This window comes from Hemicordylus capensis, chromosome 1 (genome assembly GCF_027244095.1).
Source record: "Hemicordylus capensis ecotype Gifberg chromosome 1, rHemCap1.1.pri, whole genome shotgun sequence".
NCBI lineage: Eukaryota > Metazoa > Chordata > Lepidosauria > Squamata > Cordylidae > Hemicordylus > Hemicordylus capensis.
In genome coordinates, this window is record NC_069657.1 from 117,272,876 (window position 1) to 117,289,707 (window position 16,832).

The window sequence follows — 16,832 nt, forward strand, 5'->3', positions numbered from 1 at the left end:
ACCAGAGAATAGGAGTGTGCACGGAACTTCCAAACTGTGGTCCAGCACTGGGGTGGGGGGTGGCTTTAAGAGTGGGTGGAGGGTTTACTTACCCCACCCGCCTCTTTCCTGTTCTGGTGCTGTAAGTTAGTAGTAATTGAGGTGGCAGGATATCTCCCTGCTGCCCCTCCCCTGCTGCTGCTCTGCAAAACTCCCAGAAGTCCTTTGCACGCACATCGTGCGCGCGCTTCACGTCTCTGACGTACACACGCACAAAGGACTTCTGGGAGTTTTGCTGAGCAGCAGCGGGGAAAGGGCGGTATCCTGCCGCCCCAATTACTACTAAACTTATGGCACCAGAATGAGAAAGAGGCGGGAGGGGTAAGTAAACCCTCCACCCGCTCTTAAAGCCCCCCAACCGGACCGCCCAGGTCCAGGCCGTTCCGGAGGCCTATCCCTACCAGAGAAGATTACTATATTTTTTTGTTGTTCCTCTTCAGGCATGTTACTGCGCTTCTTTGTTCATTTCTATGATATGGAAATAATTGAAGAAGAAGCTTTTCTGGCATGGAAAGAAGATATTACTCAAGAGTTTCCAGGGAAGGGCAAAGCTTTGTTCCAGGTAGATTTGTCTTGCTGTTATAACAAGCTCTATACTTCGAGTTGCTTAATCACCTGATTTCTGAAAGTTTGGAAATGAGCCCATTTGACCCTTCTTAAAAATTCACACCTAAAGTGAGCAAACTAAATACTTTCTACAAGTTGGTCAGTATAAGTCAGAATTTTGAAAATGGCACATGGAGGACCAAATAAATTTGGCGTATACTCCCTCTTTCCGACTTTACATATGCTAATATTGTAATGGCCTAATTGCAGGTAAACCAGTGGCTGACCTGGCTGGAAACTGCTGAGGAAGAAGAATCTGAAGAAGAAGCTGACTAAACCAGCCAAAGCCTTAAATTGTGCAAACATACTGTTGCTATGATGTAACTGCATTTGACCTAACCACTGCGAAAACTCATTCCGCTGTAATGTTTTCACAATATTTAAAGCAGCAGTAGGTCAATAGGACTTGCTTCTGCATAAGGGTTTTTGTAGTACGTCTTAATCATAGTCTACCATAAAAATATTTTAGAGTATCTTTAATGTTTAGATAACAGTGTATTAGCAGCATGCAATAATTACATCATAAGTTCAGAAGCAGTCTGTGTAAGGATCTTCTTTGATGCCAGTTACCATAGGCTGTCTGTTAGAAAACTGAATAGCAACACTGAATACTGTAGAAATGCACTTTGCTCAGTGTAATACTTGAGTTGTTGCAATATTTGATTATCCATTTGGTTGTTACAGAGAATCCTTAACTGTAATCGATGGTGGTTGCCGTAATAGTATATTGCCTGTATTTCTACCTCTAGTAATGGGCTTTATGTGCTAGATTTTAATATCTTTGAGCCTGGGCAAGTGCACAAGTCTTTTAAAAAAGAAACATGGTTTACTTGCACAAAAATGATCAGTTTAAGGAGGTGGATAAATGCCCTTGGAAGTGGTCTTTGTGGGTGCGAAGCAAAATGGTGAGAAACTGAATTGGTCCCTATAGTATTGAAATTAAGTCTACTTAATTTATCAAGACATGTTCATGCCCTGATTTTATATACTTGTATCTATCAATAAACATTGTGATACTTGAATGTCTGTCTAAAATGGCTCTTATCTTAATACCTTGCAAAGAAAAATACTGAAATGGAAAGTTCTGGCAGGCCTTCTGGATCCCTCTTGTCCAATCTTGATACACACAGAAAATCCAAATACTTCTGAGTGTAGATTGGCTTTTTCTGGTAATTGGGGGAGGGCGCAGACCTTAATAGCCTTTTGGTTCAATGGAGATTGGTGTTGAACCATCTACTTTTTCATGCTTCCAGAATCAGAATTCTTTTGAGATGTGTCCAAATTTTAGGCCTGTGCAGTTGGAAAGTTCTGACAGGCGTGCTGGGACTCTTGGAATTGAATTCTATAAATTATGGGAGGGAACCCAACAGTTAGAGCTTCCCTCCACGGTTCAGAAATCTCCAAGCCTGTTGGAACTACCCACCTGTCTTTCTCCCCTATACCCCTTTACACAAGTCCTCTTCACTCTCCCTGGAGCACTGGAACCAGCTGCATCTAGGTCTTGGTTGCTGCTGGGCTTCCAGGCCTCCATAACTGCTACCACAAATATTCCAGCTTAAAAGGGGTGGGGGGTATTTTTTTAAAAAGCCTAGTAAATAGAGTTCTAGTCTCTAATGAAATGGCAGTGCTTTGCGTGTATTGAGTTCTCAATCAGCGTTCTTAATATCTCACAAAAAGAACATGCTTTCTAAAACTATGAACTGTGCTACATCTCCAATGAAATCTGCAGTTGGTTAAGACTGACAAAACTGAGTACTATGATGTAGTGATAGCTACCAGCTTAGATTCTAAGCCTTAAAACATTCTACCTAACCTACACAATCTTTTTCTATATCATTTTTATGACAGACTCAATTGCATGCCTTCACAATTGAAAAGTTTTGCCTGATGGATGGAGCTTTTGACATTTCTTACTAAGAGGAGAGCGAACTGAGGTGATGACTCAGTTCCAGTCATCTTGTTTGTTCTTTAAACTCTTTTGGGGATGCTATATTGGATCTCCAGTATCTAAACTGCTTTGGTTGCTGCCACAAGCTCAAGATGAAAACTGCTCCATCATAGAAGCACCACAGGCTCTGTGTTGTTTCTCTATAAATCTTAAGGAAGCATGCTTACACATCCTTATTCTCAATATCCTCAATTCCCCAGCACCCCCCCCCCCACACACACACACACTTCATATACAACAGCTGCCATTTACAATTCAAGATGCTCTTTGGTCTCTCCTCAGCTCTCAGGACACTCACCAGCTGATGGCATCACTGGTGGCACAGCTGCATCTCAAGGGAATTCACATACTTTTTAGGACAACCTACTTCTTTGTCACCCCATTATCATGGTTTCCTGGACCTGCAGATCACACTCAACTGTCTACAAAGAAAAAGTTTCTGGCAAACTCTTTATCAAGAGTAATCTTCTGTAAAGCCACATGTTTCCTGTAAACTCGGTCAAGAGCCATTGTCTGCCATCTCAAAAATCAATCCACCTGGAGGCACTCAATTGAGTCAGTTTCACTTTCCTCAAGTTGTATATGCAGGATATTACACTATGTCCATCTGTAATAGGAAATTGATTGTTTGTCTTCTAACTCTAGTGTACCTCTTAGGCCTTCTGGTAGCCTGCACTGATACAATTCCATGAGCACTTCAGTAAATGAGCGCTCCAATAGTTCCTCAGGATCCAGAGACAAAATTCACACTCTGACTCACATCAGCTCTTCCTTGGTGGTGGTGGGCCATTCCTAATCGTTTCAGAGGCTGGACCCTCCTGAACCCAAGCAGAGTACTAGTAGCCATAGACACCAGTCTTACAAGTTGGGGAGCTCACTGCTTCCGCCAGTTGACCCAGGGCAAGTGGTCAGAAAACTAATTTTGCACGGCATAAGCTGACTAAAACAAATTGCAATTTGATTTACTCCCATAGTAGAATTCCAACCCCAGTTTTAGGAAAGGATGTGTTTATCTAAGAAGATGATACATGGCAAACACACACATTACCCACCAGGTGGACACCTGCCCTCATTCATTCCATCAGGTAGTGCTTCTTCACTATCAGCTATATTTGATTGCCCACTACATCAGAGACATTTTCATTGCAAGGTTTGGACCTTGGGATCTCTTACCCAGAATGGAGTCTAAGCCTTCCCAAGGGAAGAGAGCTGGTCTTGTGGTAGCAAGCATGACTTGTCCCCTTAAGCTAAGCAGGGTCCACCCTGGTTGCATACAAAAGGGAGACTAGAAGTGTTTGCACTGTAAGATATCCCCCTTAGGGAATGGAGCCGCTCTGGGAAGAGCACCTACAGTAGGTTCCAAGTTCTCTCCCTGGCATCTCCAAGACAGAGCTGAGAGAGATTCCTGCCTACAACTTTGGAGAAGCCACTGCCAGTCTGTGTAGACAATACTGAGCTAGATGGACCTATGGTCTGACTCAGTATATGGCAGCTTCCTATGTTCCTGTGTTCATAGTAATTCATACATACTTTGGCAAATCTTCAGCACACCTTTTCGCTTCTCCACCAGTTCACAAGTTGGAGACTGTTAGTTAACATGTTTACTCAGATGCGTGGTTGTTTCCATGCCTTGTGATTATGCTTTTGACTTGTATGGGGGAATTAGTTCAAATGGGGTGCATACAGCAATGTTGTATTATAAAATAGCTGGAAAACTGGTCATGGACAAAGGCAAAATCAGAGTTAGAGTACCCAAAAGGGAATAATTGAGTCAAGATCTCTTTGAAAAATGATTAAATTCATTAAAGAAGAGTAATGCAAGCGGTAGTTGTCTATCTCGTGGGGAACCAATGACAGCGATCCCAACTACAGGATGCTGGTCCTTCAGGAAAATACCAATTTCCAACAGATACAAACTTGAGAGGATCTTAGCACAGAGGGACAGGTGAGAGAAATGAGGGGGTGACTGATAGAGTCACAATCAAATACCTATCCTAAGTTGTCTGTGAAACTGAAGAGCATAGATGGCAAGGTTGTAGTTGGTCTCTGGATGGAAGGAAGTGGATTGGCTGCTTCTTTGGGTTATGGCGGGGCAAAAGTAAAACTCACACTAGCATACTTCAGAAGAACCTCAGTGATGGGAGTTGCAGGGAAATGACCGAATCAGTGAGGTTTCTGGTACACTGTGGCCTTAAGCTACCAGAAACACTCACTCCTATTCAGTTATAGCCCAGGACAAAAGGCGATCATGTAGTTCCTCCTAATTAGAGTTCTTTTGTTCCTAATGAACAGCAATTCTCATACATTACTCATAGGGTGTTGTTTTTTATTTCTGTAAAAGGGAGTCATCTGATTGATCTTGGCTACTCCCCCTATGAGGGCTGAGAAGCTAAGTTTGTACTGATATGCTACCAATCTATATTAGTTATGCAGCTGGCTATCCCAGTGCTGCTTCTCTAGATTACCTCCTGACCCACTGCAATCTTTTGTTAGATCTAGGGCATCAGGAATGCCAAATCAAAAGAATGATTGCATTCCCACATTTGACAGCCAGATCCTAGGCACAATAGGAGTGTCCTGGGGAGAGAAATGCAGAGGTGAAGGCAGTTATGCTAACAAGACACTTCTCCACATTTATTTATTCATTCATTCATTCATACATACATACATATTTTTATACCACCTTAAAAAGTTCTCTTGGTGGTTTACAAGAGAATAAAAGCAATCAATAAAAAGATTAAAACATTTCAACAATTAAAAGTTAAAACTATTAAAACACAATTAAAACAGTATCTAATTAAAAGCCTGGGTGAACAAATGTGTCCTGACTGCCCTATTAAAAGTTGTAAGAGATGGCTCTTATTTCAGCAGGAAGTGTGTTCCAAAGCCTTGGGGCAGCAATGGAGAAGGCCTGTGGAATTTGCCATGGAAGGTCCATGGATTTCCCATGGAAGGAGCAGAGGAAGTATACGCAGTCACTGCTCCATAGTCTTGGGTTTTCTCTTCACCTTGTCTCAGACTCCTCTAGTCCTCTGCTCACCTTTCTCCTCAGAAAAGTTCACCTGGAGAGATAGTCATATATCTACACCTGCCACACCACTCATTTTTCTCATACATCCATCAGGCATAGTCTGCTGGACATATCATTCCAGATATGTCACAACCTGCACATTCAAGACCCCTTTATCTGTCTCAGTGTGATGTGGCCACCCTTGCCACTGAACGCAGGCTGAATGCAGATTGCTAGGGGTGTGTGGCTATTCCTGGAAGTATAAGGCACAACCATTCTTCCCCCACACCCCCAGTAATGCACCAGAAAAAGGAGGCAACATCATGAGACTGTTTCAATTCCTGGTGCATTATAAGATGAGACCAGAAAAGGAAAGGTGTTTAAAATACTCCAGGAGCCAGCCAATTTCTTCAGAGTCAAGCCAAATCTTCATTCAAAGGTAAGTTTCCCCACCCCCCACCCCACTGCAACAAGCCAATACTGATTATTGGCTTGATGCATGCACAATGCAAGAATGGCCTGGAGTGTTATCAGAATCTGACTGATAATTCAGCCTGTGCATAGCCCTACTGAAATATATACCAACAAGTCATACTTATACAGTCTTATGCAGGAGTGCTCCAGGTGACTCGATCCGACTTGCACAACATAAGTCCTGTAGGCTGACTGTGGCCCACACCCTGATTAATTGCAGCCTTAAGCAGAAATTCTAAATACCCATCATGTATAGCCCCTTTCCACCTCTTTGTGGTAACATGTAAGGCGTATCCAAACCCAGAGAAAGAGGAACTCGGAGAATGTCTGCACTACTACTGCCGTATGTGTTTTTCTTCTGTCTGCATTTGGAGGAGATCTGTGAGAGAGTGGGCACCAGTTTTCATAGCCTACTGAAGCTAACTGACCAACCATGCTGCACATTCTACCTGCATCTGAGAGTCCTTCAAATGTGTGAATTGCTGGGAAAGTGAAAGTCTTGTGTGCTGTTGTCACTGAACCTGCAAGAAATATAGCTTGAGAGAGGGAACCAGGCAGGGCCGGATTAAGGGCAACTGATGCCCTAAGCACAGCCCAACAATGGTGCCCCCCCCGCCCCCATTGCTTAACTGACAAGACATTAAGACTCAAGCAAATTATTTACTTGTACCTCAATAGTTCTTTAAATTTTAAAAAGTTTTCTTCTAGATTTTTTAAGGTAAGACAAAACAGTTCCACTGCCTATAATTTCTTATAAATAGCCACAACAGAAGGAATGATTGACAAAAACATTTCATCTTCAAGGTCAGACATCATAACATACGGCCATCTTTTACATGAAGTTTTATCAGTATTTTGTACTACTCTTTACAGTAATCTTTTGCAAATCAATGACTTTTTACTTCAGTTACATCGTTTAGTAGTTTCTTGAGAATTTAGTCACTCACCGAGCTAAAGAAAATGTTTTTTTTAAACGATGCAGAGTAAAGTCGAACATGGAAGATAAAAACAATTACAAAAAATTGACTAAAGTTGAGTGTGGCAATGAAATGCAAGGTGGCAAAAGAAATGCAAGGTGACAATAAGGGAGGCGAAAAGAGAGTTTGAGGAACATAAAAACTTCTTTAAATAAATCAGAAGCAGGAAAACTACCAGGGAAGCTGTTGGACCATTAGACAATGAGGGAGTGAAAGGCATTATTAAGAAGGATATGGAGGTTGCAGAGAAGCGAAATGAATTCTTTGTGTCCATCTTCACGGCAGAGGATACAGAGCACATACCTGTTCCTGAACCAGCCTTTTCAGAGATGGAGGCTAAAGAACTGAGACAGATAGAAGTGACAAGAGGTGATGTTCTAAACTGTCTGGAAAAACTGAAAACTAACAAATCGCCAGGGCCAGATGGCTTCTAACCAAGAGCCGTCAAAGAATTTAAGTGAGAAATTGCCTACCTCCTTGCCAAAATATATAACTTATCCGGGCAAACAGGCTCTGTACCGGAGGACTGGAAGGTAGAAAATGTAACACCGATTTTCAAAAAGGGATCCAGGGGCGAAAAAGGGATCCAGGAGCGATCTGGGAAATTACAGGCCGGTTAGCTTAACATCTGTTCCAGGCAAATTGATGGAAAACATCCTCAAGGATAAAATTGTAAAGCACATAGAATTACAGGCCCTGCTGGGAGAGAACCAGCATGGCTTCTGTAACAGTAAATCTTGCCTCACCAACCTTTTGGAGTTCTTTGAGAGTGTCAACAAGTGTGTGGATCAAGGCGATCCAGTTGACATAGTATACCTGGACTTCCAAAAAGCTTTTGACAAAGTTCCTCATCAAAGTCTCCTGAGGAAACTTAGCAGTCATGGGAAAAGGGGAAAAGTACATGTGTGGATTGTTAACTGGTTGAAAGACAGAAAACAGAGGGTAGGTATAAATGGAGAGATTTCACAATGGAGGGAAGTAAGAAGTGGGGTCCCTCAGGGATCTGTACTGGGACCGGTGCTTATTAATTTATTGATAAATGATCTAGAAGCAGGGGTAAGCAGTGTGGTGGCCAAATTTGCAGATGATACCAAACTCTTTTGGGTAGTGAAATCCAAAACGGATTGTGAGGAGCTCCAAAAGGATCTCTCCAAACTGCGGGAGTGGGTGACAAAGTGACAAATGCGGTTCAATGTTGGCAAGTGTAAAGTGATGCACATTGGGATGAAAAACCCCAACTTCAAGTATATGCTGATGGGATCTGAGCTGTCGGTGACTGACCAGGAGAGGGATCTTGGGCTCATGGTGGACAGCTCGCTGAAAGTGACAACTCAATGTGTGGCAGCTGTGAAAAGGGCCAATTCCATGCTAGAGAGCATTAGGAAGGGGATTGAAAATAAAAAAGCCAATATTATAATGCCCTTATACAAAATGATTCTGCGGCCACACCTGGAGTACTGCATACAATTCTGGTCACCACATCTCAAAAAGGACATTGTAGAACTGGAAAAGGTACAGAAGAGGGCAACCAAGATGATCAGGGGCCTAGAGCACCTTTCTTATGAGGCAAGGCTACAACACCTGGGGCTTTTTAGTTTAGAAAAAAGACAACTGTGGGGAGACATGATAGAGGTCTATAAAATCATGCATGGAGTGGACTAAGTAGATAGAGAGAAATTCTTCTCCCTCTCCCATAACACTAGAACCAGGGGTCATCCCATGAAATTGATTGCCAGGAAATCTAGGACCAACAAACGGAATACTTTTTCACACAATGCATAATCCACTTGTGGAATTCTATGCCACAAGATGTGGTGACAGCCAACAACCTGGATGGCTTTAAGAGGAGTTTGGATAATTTCATGGAGGAGATATCTATCATCGACTACTAGTTGGAGGGCTATAGGACACCTCAGCCTCAAAGGCAGGATGCCTCTCAGTACCAGATGCAGGGGAGTAACAGCAGGAGAGAGGGCATGCCTTCAACTCCTGCCTGTGGCTTCTAGCGGCATCTGGTGGGCCACTGTGTGAAACAGGATGCTGGACTAGATGGGGCTTGGGCCTGATCGAGCAGGGCTGTTCTTATGTTCCATGAGAGAGTTAAGGGCATGATATCTAGGGGGGGAACTCTGTGGTGCCCCCCTTCCCTTCATGCCCTAAGCACGTGCTTGTTTTGCCTTATGGTTAATCCGGGGCTGGAGCCGGGGAAGTGGAAAGAGGATATAGCAAAAAAAAAAACCTATGGGACAGAGAGTTGCTGCAGAAATACTGTTCCAGGAAAGAGAAAAAGAATGGGGTAACAGAGATGGGGGTGCAGAAAACTACTGCTGTAGTGAGCAGGTGGCCATGGAGTACAGACACCAATGAGATGGGAAAACTAAAGGTTCATATTACAAACTGCTTTTTAAGCCCACCATTGTTCTAAAAGCAAATCCTCTCAGCCATTTGTGTTTGAGAGACACATGACCAAAGGTCCCCAGAGTGCATGGATCTAATTACACAAGAAAGGGGGATTCAGAAAGAATCCCCTTTTCTCTCTACAACCCTTTTTGTTGTACAACAGACTCATGCACATGAGTAAAGAAAGATAAAAGCGGGATAGCAGAGTGCTACAAATAAACATTCTTCTGAGAGTAAATATGTTCTGTTAGAGCAAAAAGCCAGTTTCTAACACCGGTAAAAACACGTGACCATGTTAGAAACTGGCTTTTTGTGCTAACAGATCATGTTTATTCTCAGGAGAATGTTTAGTTTTTAAAAAATCTTTTCATGTTCTCTTAGCTATATAAAACTGACATTTGTGGAGAATTTTTAAAAAATCATTTAAAACAAACCTAGAATTATTATATTTTTGAATTGCTTATCCTGAATGTTGTTTACCTCTCCTCCCTGAGACAAATGAAACTTACTTAGTTTCCATCAGCCTAAATTTTTCCATTGTTGAGAGAGAATTCTAGAATCAATACATATTCAAATGTTTTATGCATTAACAAAATCACTTCTGAGAAAACAGTGCACACTTCATTTTGAAGAGCAGTAAATTGCTTATATGTGCAATGCAAATTTGGTTCCCTTTTTTATATTACATTGAAGCTCTTCTCCCAAGTGAATGTGTAGCTCTTGGATATATTTTTGTATTTTGCTATATGTAATTCTCCTATGCTTTTATCTGTTCACCAAACTTGGTCTTCATTAGTTAGAAATATTTTCACATTAAAATATAATCAATCATTATGCAGTATTATTTTTGTGTATGTAGACTTTTCTGTGGGTTTTAATTGTCCATTGTCCATTTTATTTTTATCTTTAATTTTAATGTTTATATTTATAAATAATTTTTTATTTTTATATTTAACTTCCTATTTTACTTTCATTTTACAATCTTTTAACAGGTGCTCTAGAAATAAAGATTTAGCTTACCTAAACCCTATCCATTATTCTCTTAAAAGTGAATTCTGGCAATGAGGAAAAACACTGCAAATGCTCTGAAATCACTTTTAGTTTCATCTCCCACTCTGGATGGCAATCATGTAGCGATGACCTACATCTCAGAGAAAACACAATTAATTAACATGTATATGTAGTTAATCCCCGTGTATGTTTCCTGGGGTACAGAACGTAACAAATTGTTTCTGAATCCTTCTGAAGCTTGTTATACCTTGAATACTCTGTAGCAAGACCTAATCATTTACAGTCAAAGAATGAAAATGGCTATTTTCTCTGCGGATTTAGATGAGTGAGTGTACTTGACTATATGTTTCTACCAATATTTTGGAAACAGTTGGAGCAGATCTGCAAAACAAACAAACCAAATCAAAACAAAAAATGGAGGGGGGGGACAGCAGCAGTTACCGGATTGCTTTTCCTTATATGTATATTTACACTTCCTGATAAAGCATTCTTACAGATAGGAATGTTGAAGGGATCTTTTGCCAGGACAGCGGGGTAAACTTGGGTAGATAGAGCTCTGAATACAGAATATAAGCTTCTGGAAACAATATCAGGGAAGATCTATGACCTTCAAGCATGTTTGGGGCTTCCCAGGGACATCTGGTTTGCCCCTGTGGGGAGCAGGATACTGGACTAGATGAATGGCTCTTTTCAGCAGGGCTCTTTTTATGTTCTTAACCCCACCACTAGGTTACAGCTGGCTCAGCTATAATGAACAATATTCTACTGGAGTTGATAATAATCGGTACTGCATTGCAGTGGTTCCGGTCCTTTCTTGGAGGAAGGGTCCAGAAGGTGGTGCTGGGGGACTACTGCTCGGCTCCGTGGCCATTGGCCTGTGGGGTCCCACAGGGTTCGGTCTTGTCCCTCGTGCTGTTTAACATCTACATGAAACCACTGGGATTGGTCATCTGGGGACTTGGACTGAGTTGTCAGTAATATGCAGATGACACTCAGCTCTATCTCTCCTTGTCACCTGATCCTAGGGAGACAGTGGACATCCTGAATTGGAGGCTGGAGGCTGTGATGGGTTGGATGTGGGCTAATAAACAGAAATTGAATCTGGACAAGACGGAGGTAATGTTGGTCAGTAGGAGAGCCAATCGGGATGAGGAGATTTTACCTGTTCTGGATGGGGTTGCACTCCCCTTGAAGGAGCAAGTATGCAGCTTGGGGGTATTACTGCTTTTGGAAGCTTAGGTGGAGGCAGTGGCTAGATGTACCTTTGCACGGCTTTGGCTAGTGCGCCAGCTGTGTCCCTTTCTTGAGAAGGCAGATCTTGCCACAGTTACCCATGCTTTAGTCACGTCAAGGCTGGATTACTGTAACGCGCTCTTACGTGGGGCTGCCCTTGAAGAATATCCGGAAACTACAGCTAGTGCAAAATGCGGCAGCTAGGGTTTTATCTGGAGCTGCCCGGTGGGAGCACATCACACCCATTTTGAAAGAGCTGCACTGGCTACCAGTTTGTTTCCGGGTCCAATTCAAGGTGCTGGTTTTGACCTTTAAAGCCCTTAATGGTTTGGGCCCGGGATACCTGAGGGACCGCCTGCTCCCAAGGGTTGCTGCCCGCTTGATGAGGTCATCTGAGGGGGCTCTGCTCCGGGTGCCGACAATGAGGGAGGCCTGGTTGTCATGCACACGGGACAGGGCCTTCTCTGTTGCTGCCCCCAGACTCTGGAATGCTCTCCCAGTTGGCTATTCGCTCCTCGGTCTCCATCACAGCTTTTAGAAAAAGTGTAAAATCTTGGCTTTTTGCCCAGGCATTTATTTGATTATCTGCTGCTGCTCTTTATAGTCTGTACTGCTTTTATGCCTTTGTTTTAAATTTTTAATCAGATTTGTTTAATACTTTTTTCACATAATATTTTAATTGTGTCTTTTTTACCATCTTGTGTTTAATTTTTTTTTTTTTTTTGCTGTAAACCGTCTTGGGATTGCTTTAATGAAAGGCGGTATATAAATTTAACAATAAATAAATAAATGGCAGACGTATTTAAATGAAATCTTCAGTAATAAGCTGTCAGCATTCATGCAGGGATAGTTTACATTAGCTTGCCAGTGTTGGCCATCTCCACCAGTTAAAAAACAAAACAAAAAACTCTCACCACAACTAGTTTGAATTTAAACTAAATGAAATTTGAAGGAACTGCAATGATTGAAATAGAAGTTTCTTGTGAATTCAGTATTGCTCAAGCCTGCTACTTCCTCTTATTTTCCAAAAATCTATGAAAATAAAGAAATTCAAATAGTAAATGATTGGACTTTCAGATCATGCATTTCAGGATCAGGGTAATACTGTTTATTTTTATATTATTATTTTGAGAATTAAGAACCATATTTAAAAAATAATAGTAAACAATAGTGAACAAGATGCCTTATTTACTATTAATAGGGGAGGAATATGAATACAACTACTATTTATATACTGCTTTTCAATCAAAGTTCTCAGAGCAGTTTACATACAGAAATATGATTAATTAATTAAATGGCTGCTTGTCCCGAAAGGGCTCACAGTCTAAAAAAGAAACACAAGAAAGACACCAGCAACAACCAATTGAGGGATGACAATGAGCAGAGTAGTTGTGTGAATCAGCCCTTATTTCCCATAAATATACAGTGGGTATAGGAAAGAATCACCCCTTTTGATAGACCTTAAATTCTGGTTCCCTTATATCCTGAAATGAAAACACAAAGAAAATTCCCTTCACCAGCTGTACTTATCCAATGCAACCTATAACATCCAACTGAAAAACATCACAATTACAGTCCAGAAAAAGTGTCAGAAATAAAAAACAAGAATTACTGAGATTGAAAAAGGATCACCCCCCCCCCCGCCGCCAATGTCAATATTTTGTTGAACCACCTTTTGCTTTAATAACAGCCTTGAGTCTGTTGGGATACTTCTCTATCAACCTTGCACATCTAGACGGAGCAATATTTGCCCACTCCTCCATACAGAACTGTTCAAGTTTGGTCACATTGGATGGTAGGTGTTGGTGGACTGCTATCCTCCCTGGATCCGGTCGGCCCTCCAAACTGGATGGAAGAGCAAGGAGGAAACTGGTAAGAGAGGTTACCAAGAGGCCAATGGCCACTCTGAAGGAGTTAAAGGACTTCATGGCAAAGAGTGGTTGTTCTGTGCATGTGACAACAATTTCATGAGCGCTCCACAGATGTGGCTTGTTTGGGAGGGTCACAAGGAGAAAGCCACTTCTCAAGAAAGGCCACATTAAAGCTCGTTTGAGCTTTGCCAGAAGGCACCTTGAAGATTCTGATGTCAAATGGGAAAAGGTCTTATGGTCAGATGAGACCAAGATTGAACTATTTGGCCTCAACACCAAACAGTACACCTGGCGTAAATCCAATGCAGCTCACCATCCACAACACACCATACCTACAGTGAAGCATGGAGGTGGCAGCATCCTGTTGTGGGGGTGTTTCTCTGCCTCAGGGACTGGGGCTCTCGTTAGGGTAGAAGGAAAAATGGATGGGGCAAAATACCGTCAGATTCTGGAAGAAAACCTGCTACCCTTTTCCAGACAGTTGAGGATGGGCAGAAGATTCACCTTTCAACATGACAACGATCCGAAGCACACAGCAAAATTGACCACACAGTGGCTGAAGGAGAAAAAAGTGAACGTCCTCATGTGGCCCAGTCAGAGCCCAGACCTAAATCCCATAGAAAATCTGTGGAGAGATTTGAAGATAGCAGTCCACCAACACCTACCATCCAATGTGACCGAACTTGAACAGTTCTGTATGGAGGAGTGGGCAAATATTGCTCCGTCTAGATGTGCAAGGTTGATAGAGAAGTATCCCAACAGACTCAAGGCTGTTATTAAAGCAAAAGGTGGTTCAACAAAATATTGACATTGGGGGTGTGTGTGATCCTTTTTCAATCTCAGTAATTCTTGTTTTTTATTTCTGACACTTTTTCTGGACTGTAATTGTGATGTTTTTCAGTTGGATGTTATAGGTTGCATTGGATAAGTACAGCTGGTGAAGGGAATTTTCTTTGTGTTTTCATTCCAGGATGTAAGGGAACCAGAATTTAAGGTCTATCAAAGGGGGTGATTCTTTCCTATACCCACTGTATATGTTTTTAGGATCAGTGTGCAAGTCATCATACTGACCACTGCATCACTTCAGAACCATAAGCCATAATAGCTGCCATTTCATGCACATTATCCAAGTTTTGCAGGTAGATATGCAGACACAAATGTTTAGGGCTGTGTATCCATTCATCTTGCTTAATTTAAATATCTTCCCATTCTCTTTTTTACATAGTCACTCTGCTCTTACTCTTCATTATCCCCATCAACCGGAAACCAGAAATATTCAACAATTTTCTTGCCTCTTCTACATGGCATTTTCTCTTGCAGTTCAACAGGACAAAGTCCACATGCCTGAGCATGTCCTGGATTTGAACTAGGTGCAGTAACCCTGTACAAAACGCTGAGAGAAATATAGAAAATATTAACGTAACTATGTTGCCTATTGCAAAGACTCTCAAAGGTATGTCTGCCCCCAGAGTTCCTCTGTTACATTGTGCTTGTTGTTATGGTCTTGATTTGTAACTGTGTTGATTTTTATGCCTGGAAGAATGAAGAATAAGAGACAACTGAGGTCCTTCAGAAAGACAGCTGAGTATCCACCCAATATGAGGGTTAAACTAGTAGTGCAAGGGAGAAGCTGAAGGGAGAAGCCACTACTAGTTTAACCCTCATATTGGGTGGATACTACTAGAAGCAAGAATTTTTCAAACAGCAAGTATCCTAGATGGTTTCCGGGAGAATTTATATTTTGAGGGAGTAGTAGAATACCATATTGCCACTGAAGAAGACTCGACATAGTCAAAACACGTCTGGCAAAAGCATAAGACAGATCAGCAGACAGCAAAATTTTGATAGAATATTTCATCCTTCAATTAAAATGGTACATTGTGACCAGATGAGAATACTGTATCTATCTACACTTCTCCTATCTTATCGGCAACCCAACATTTTTGAAACGACCTATTGGATTTTATTCTTCTAGTTATTTAATTAAATTTAAATTTATTTATTTAACATATGTTTATACCACCCAGAACTCATGTCTCTCAATTTAGTGGGACACTTTGACTATTTAAATGATTACCTTTTATCATTTTTATTGAGATGTATAGATATATGTTTTCTAATTGGTTTAGATGTACTTAATACAGTTGGACAGTTTTTCAGCTACACTAGCTAATCCCGCACAGAGCATCTGTGCGGCAGTACACTCCTCCCACCTTCTGCCCCAGTTTGCTCCCTCCTCCATTTCCCCCTCTTTCTCTCTCTTTTTCTCTCTCTCATTCGTGTCCCCCCCCCGCCGCTTTTTAGCCTGCTTGTGTTTTCCTCACTGGCAGTTGCCACCTCCTCCTTCCGCCCCAGCAGCCAAACATTCAGCCAGCTCCTTCCTGCACAGCCCTCCCTCTAGCGAGCATCTTCTGAAGCAGCCAGCTATTTGTCTCTGCTCAGCCAGGCTCCACTGCTTTCTCTCCCCACAGCTTCCCCCCTCCCTTCTGCCTCAGTCCATTCAGTTCTCCTCTCCGCTTGCCTGCTTTCCTTCCTTTCCTTTCCTCCTCAAGCGGCCACTTCCCTAAGCAGCCAACCACTGCCCAGCCAATCCGCTGGGTTGCCGGGACGCATCCCCACAGAGGCACGTCTACGAGAATTAATATAATGGATAATTTTATGACTATTGTACTGAATTATTAGTATGCAGTACTTGGATTCCCTCTTGATGTGTTGATATATTGTTGAATCCATATAGGGTTTTGTTTTCTGTTGAAAATCAACAGACCATGGTGGTAGGGCATGATGGATGCTACCTACCACCAAACCCACAAAAGCAATGGGCAAGTGGACAATTTGTAACTTTCCCTAAAAGCCCTATAAGACAAACCCTGATTCAATTACGTCCTCATACATTCATCAGTTAATCCGTCATGCTTCTTCTGATGAGTGGGGCAGGATTTATTTTTCCTGACACCTCCCTCTCTGCCAAAGAACTGAACAGCAATTATCTAACAACCTTCCTGACTTTTTCACTAATACTCTTATCTGGCCTATACAAGACGAAAAGCAAGCATTTTCACTTCACCTGTTTAATGAGAACCTTATGAAAACCTGATTTCTTATTGTAAAGCCATGCAAATGGAGAGCCATGTAATGGGGTCCCCAAATTCTTGTCTATGGTATTTTCTACAAACCTGGATGCATTTCTTCCATTTCTCAGTTATGTTCAAACAAGAACAAGTCTAGATAGGCTGTTTCTTCATATAAATTGTATGGAGTTT

At 41.8% G+C, this 16,832-nt stretch overlaps 1 protein-coding gene across 9 annotated transcripts in view; it reads left to right on the forward strand.

The window, feature by feature from the left end:
- EIF4G2 (eukaryotic translation initiation factor 4 gamma 2) overlaps window positions 1–1,667 on the forward strand; it is an 82,660-nt gene extending 80,993 nt beyond the window's left edge. For all 9 annotated transcript variants that reach the window (XM_053264722.1, XM_053264683.1, XM_053264693.1 and 6 more), the window contains 2 exons: window positions 480–601; window positions 856–1,667. In XM_053264722.1, the coding sequence (XP_053120697.1) occupies window positions 480–601; window positions 856–921 (188 nt within the window). In that variant the 3' untranslated portion in view covers window positions 922–1,667. The remainder of the gene's footprint in view (window positions 1–479; window positions 602–855) is intronic.
- Window positions 1,668–16,832: the final 15,165 nt, after the last annotated feature.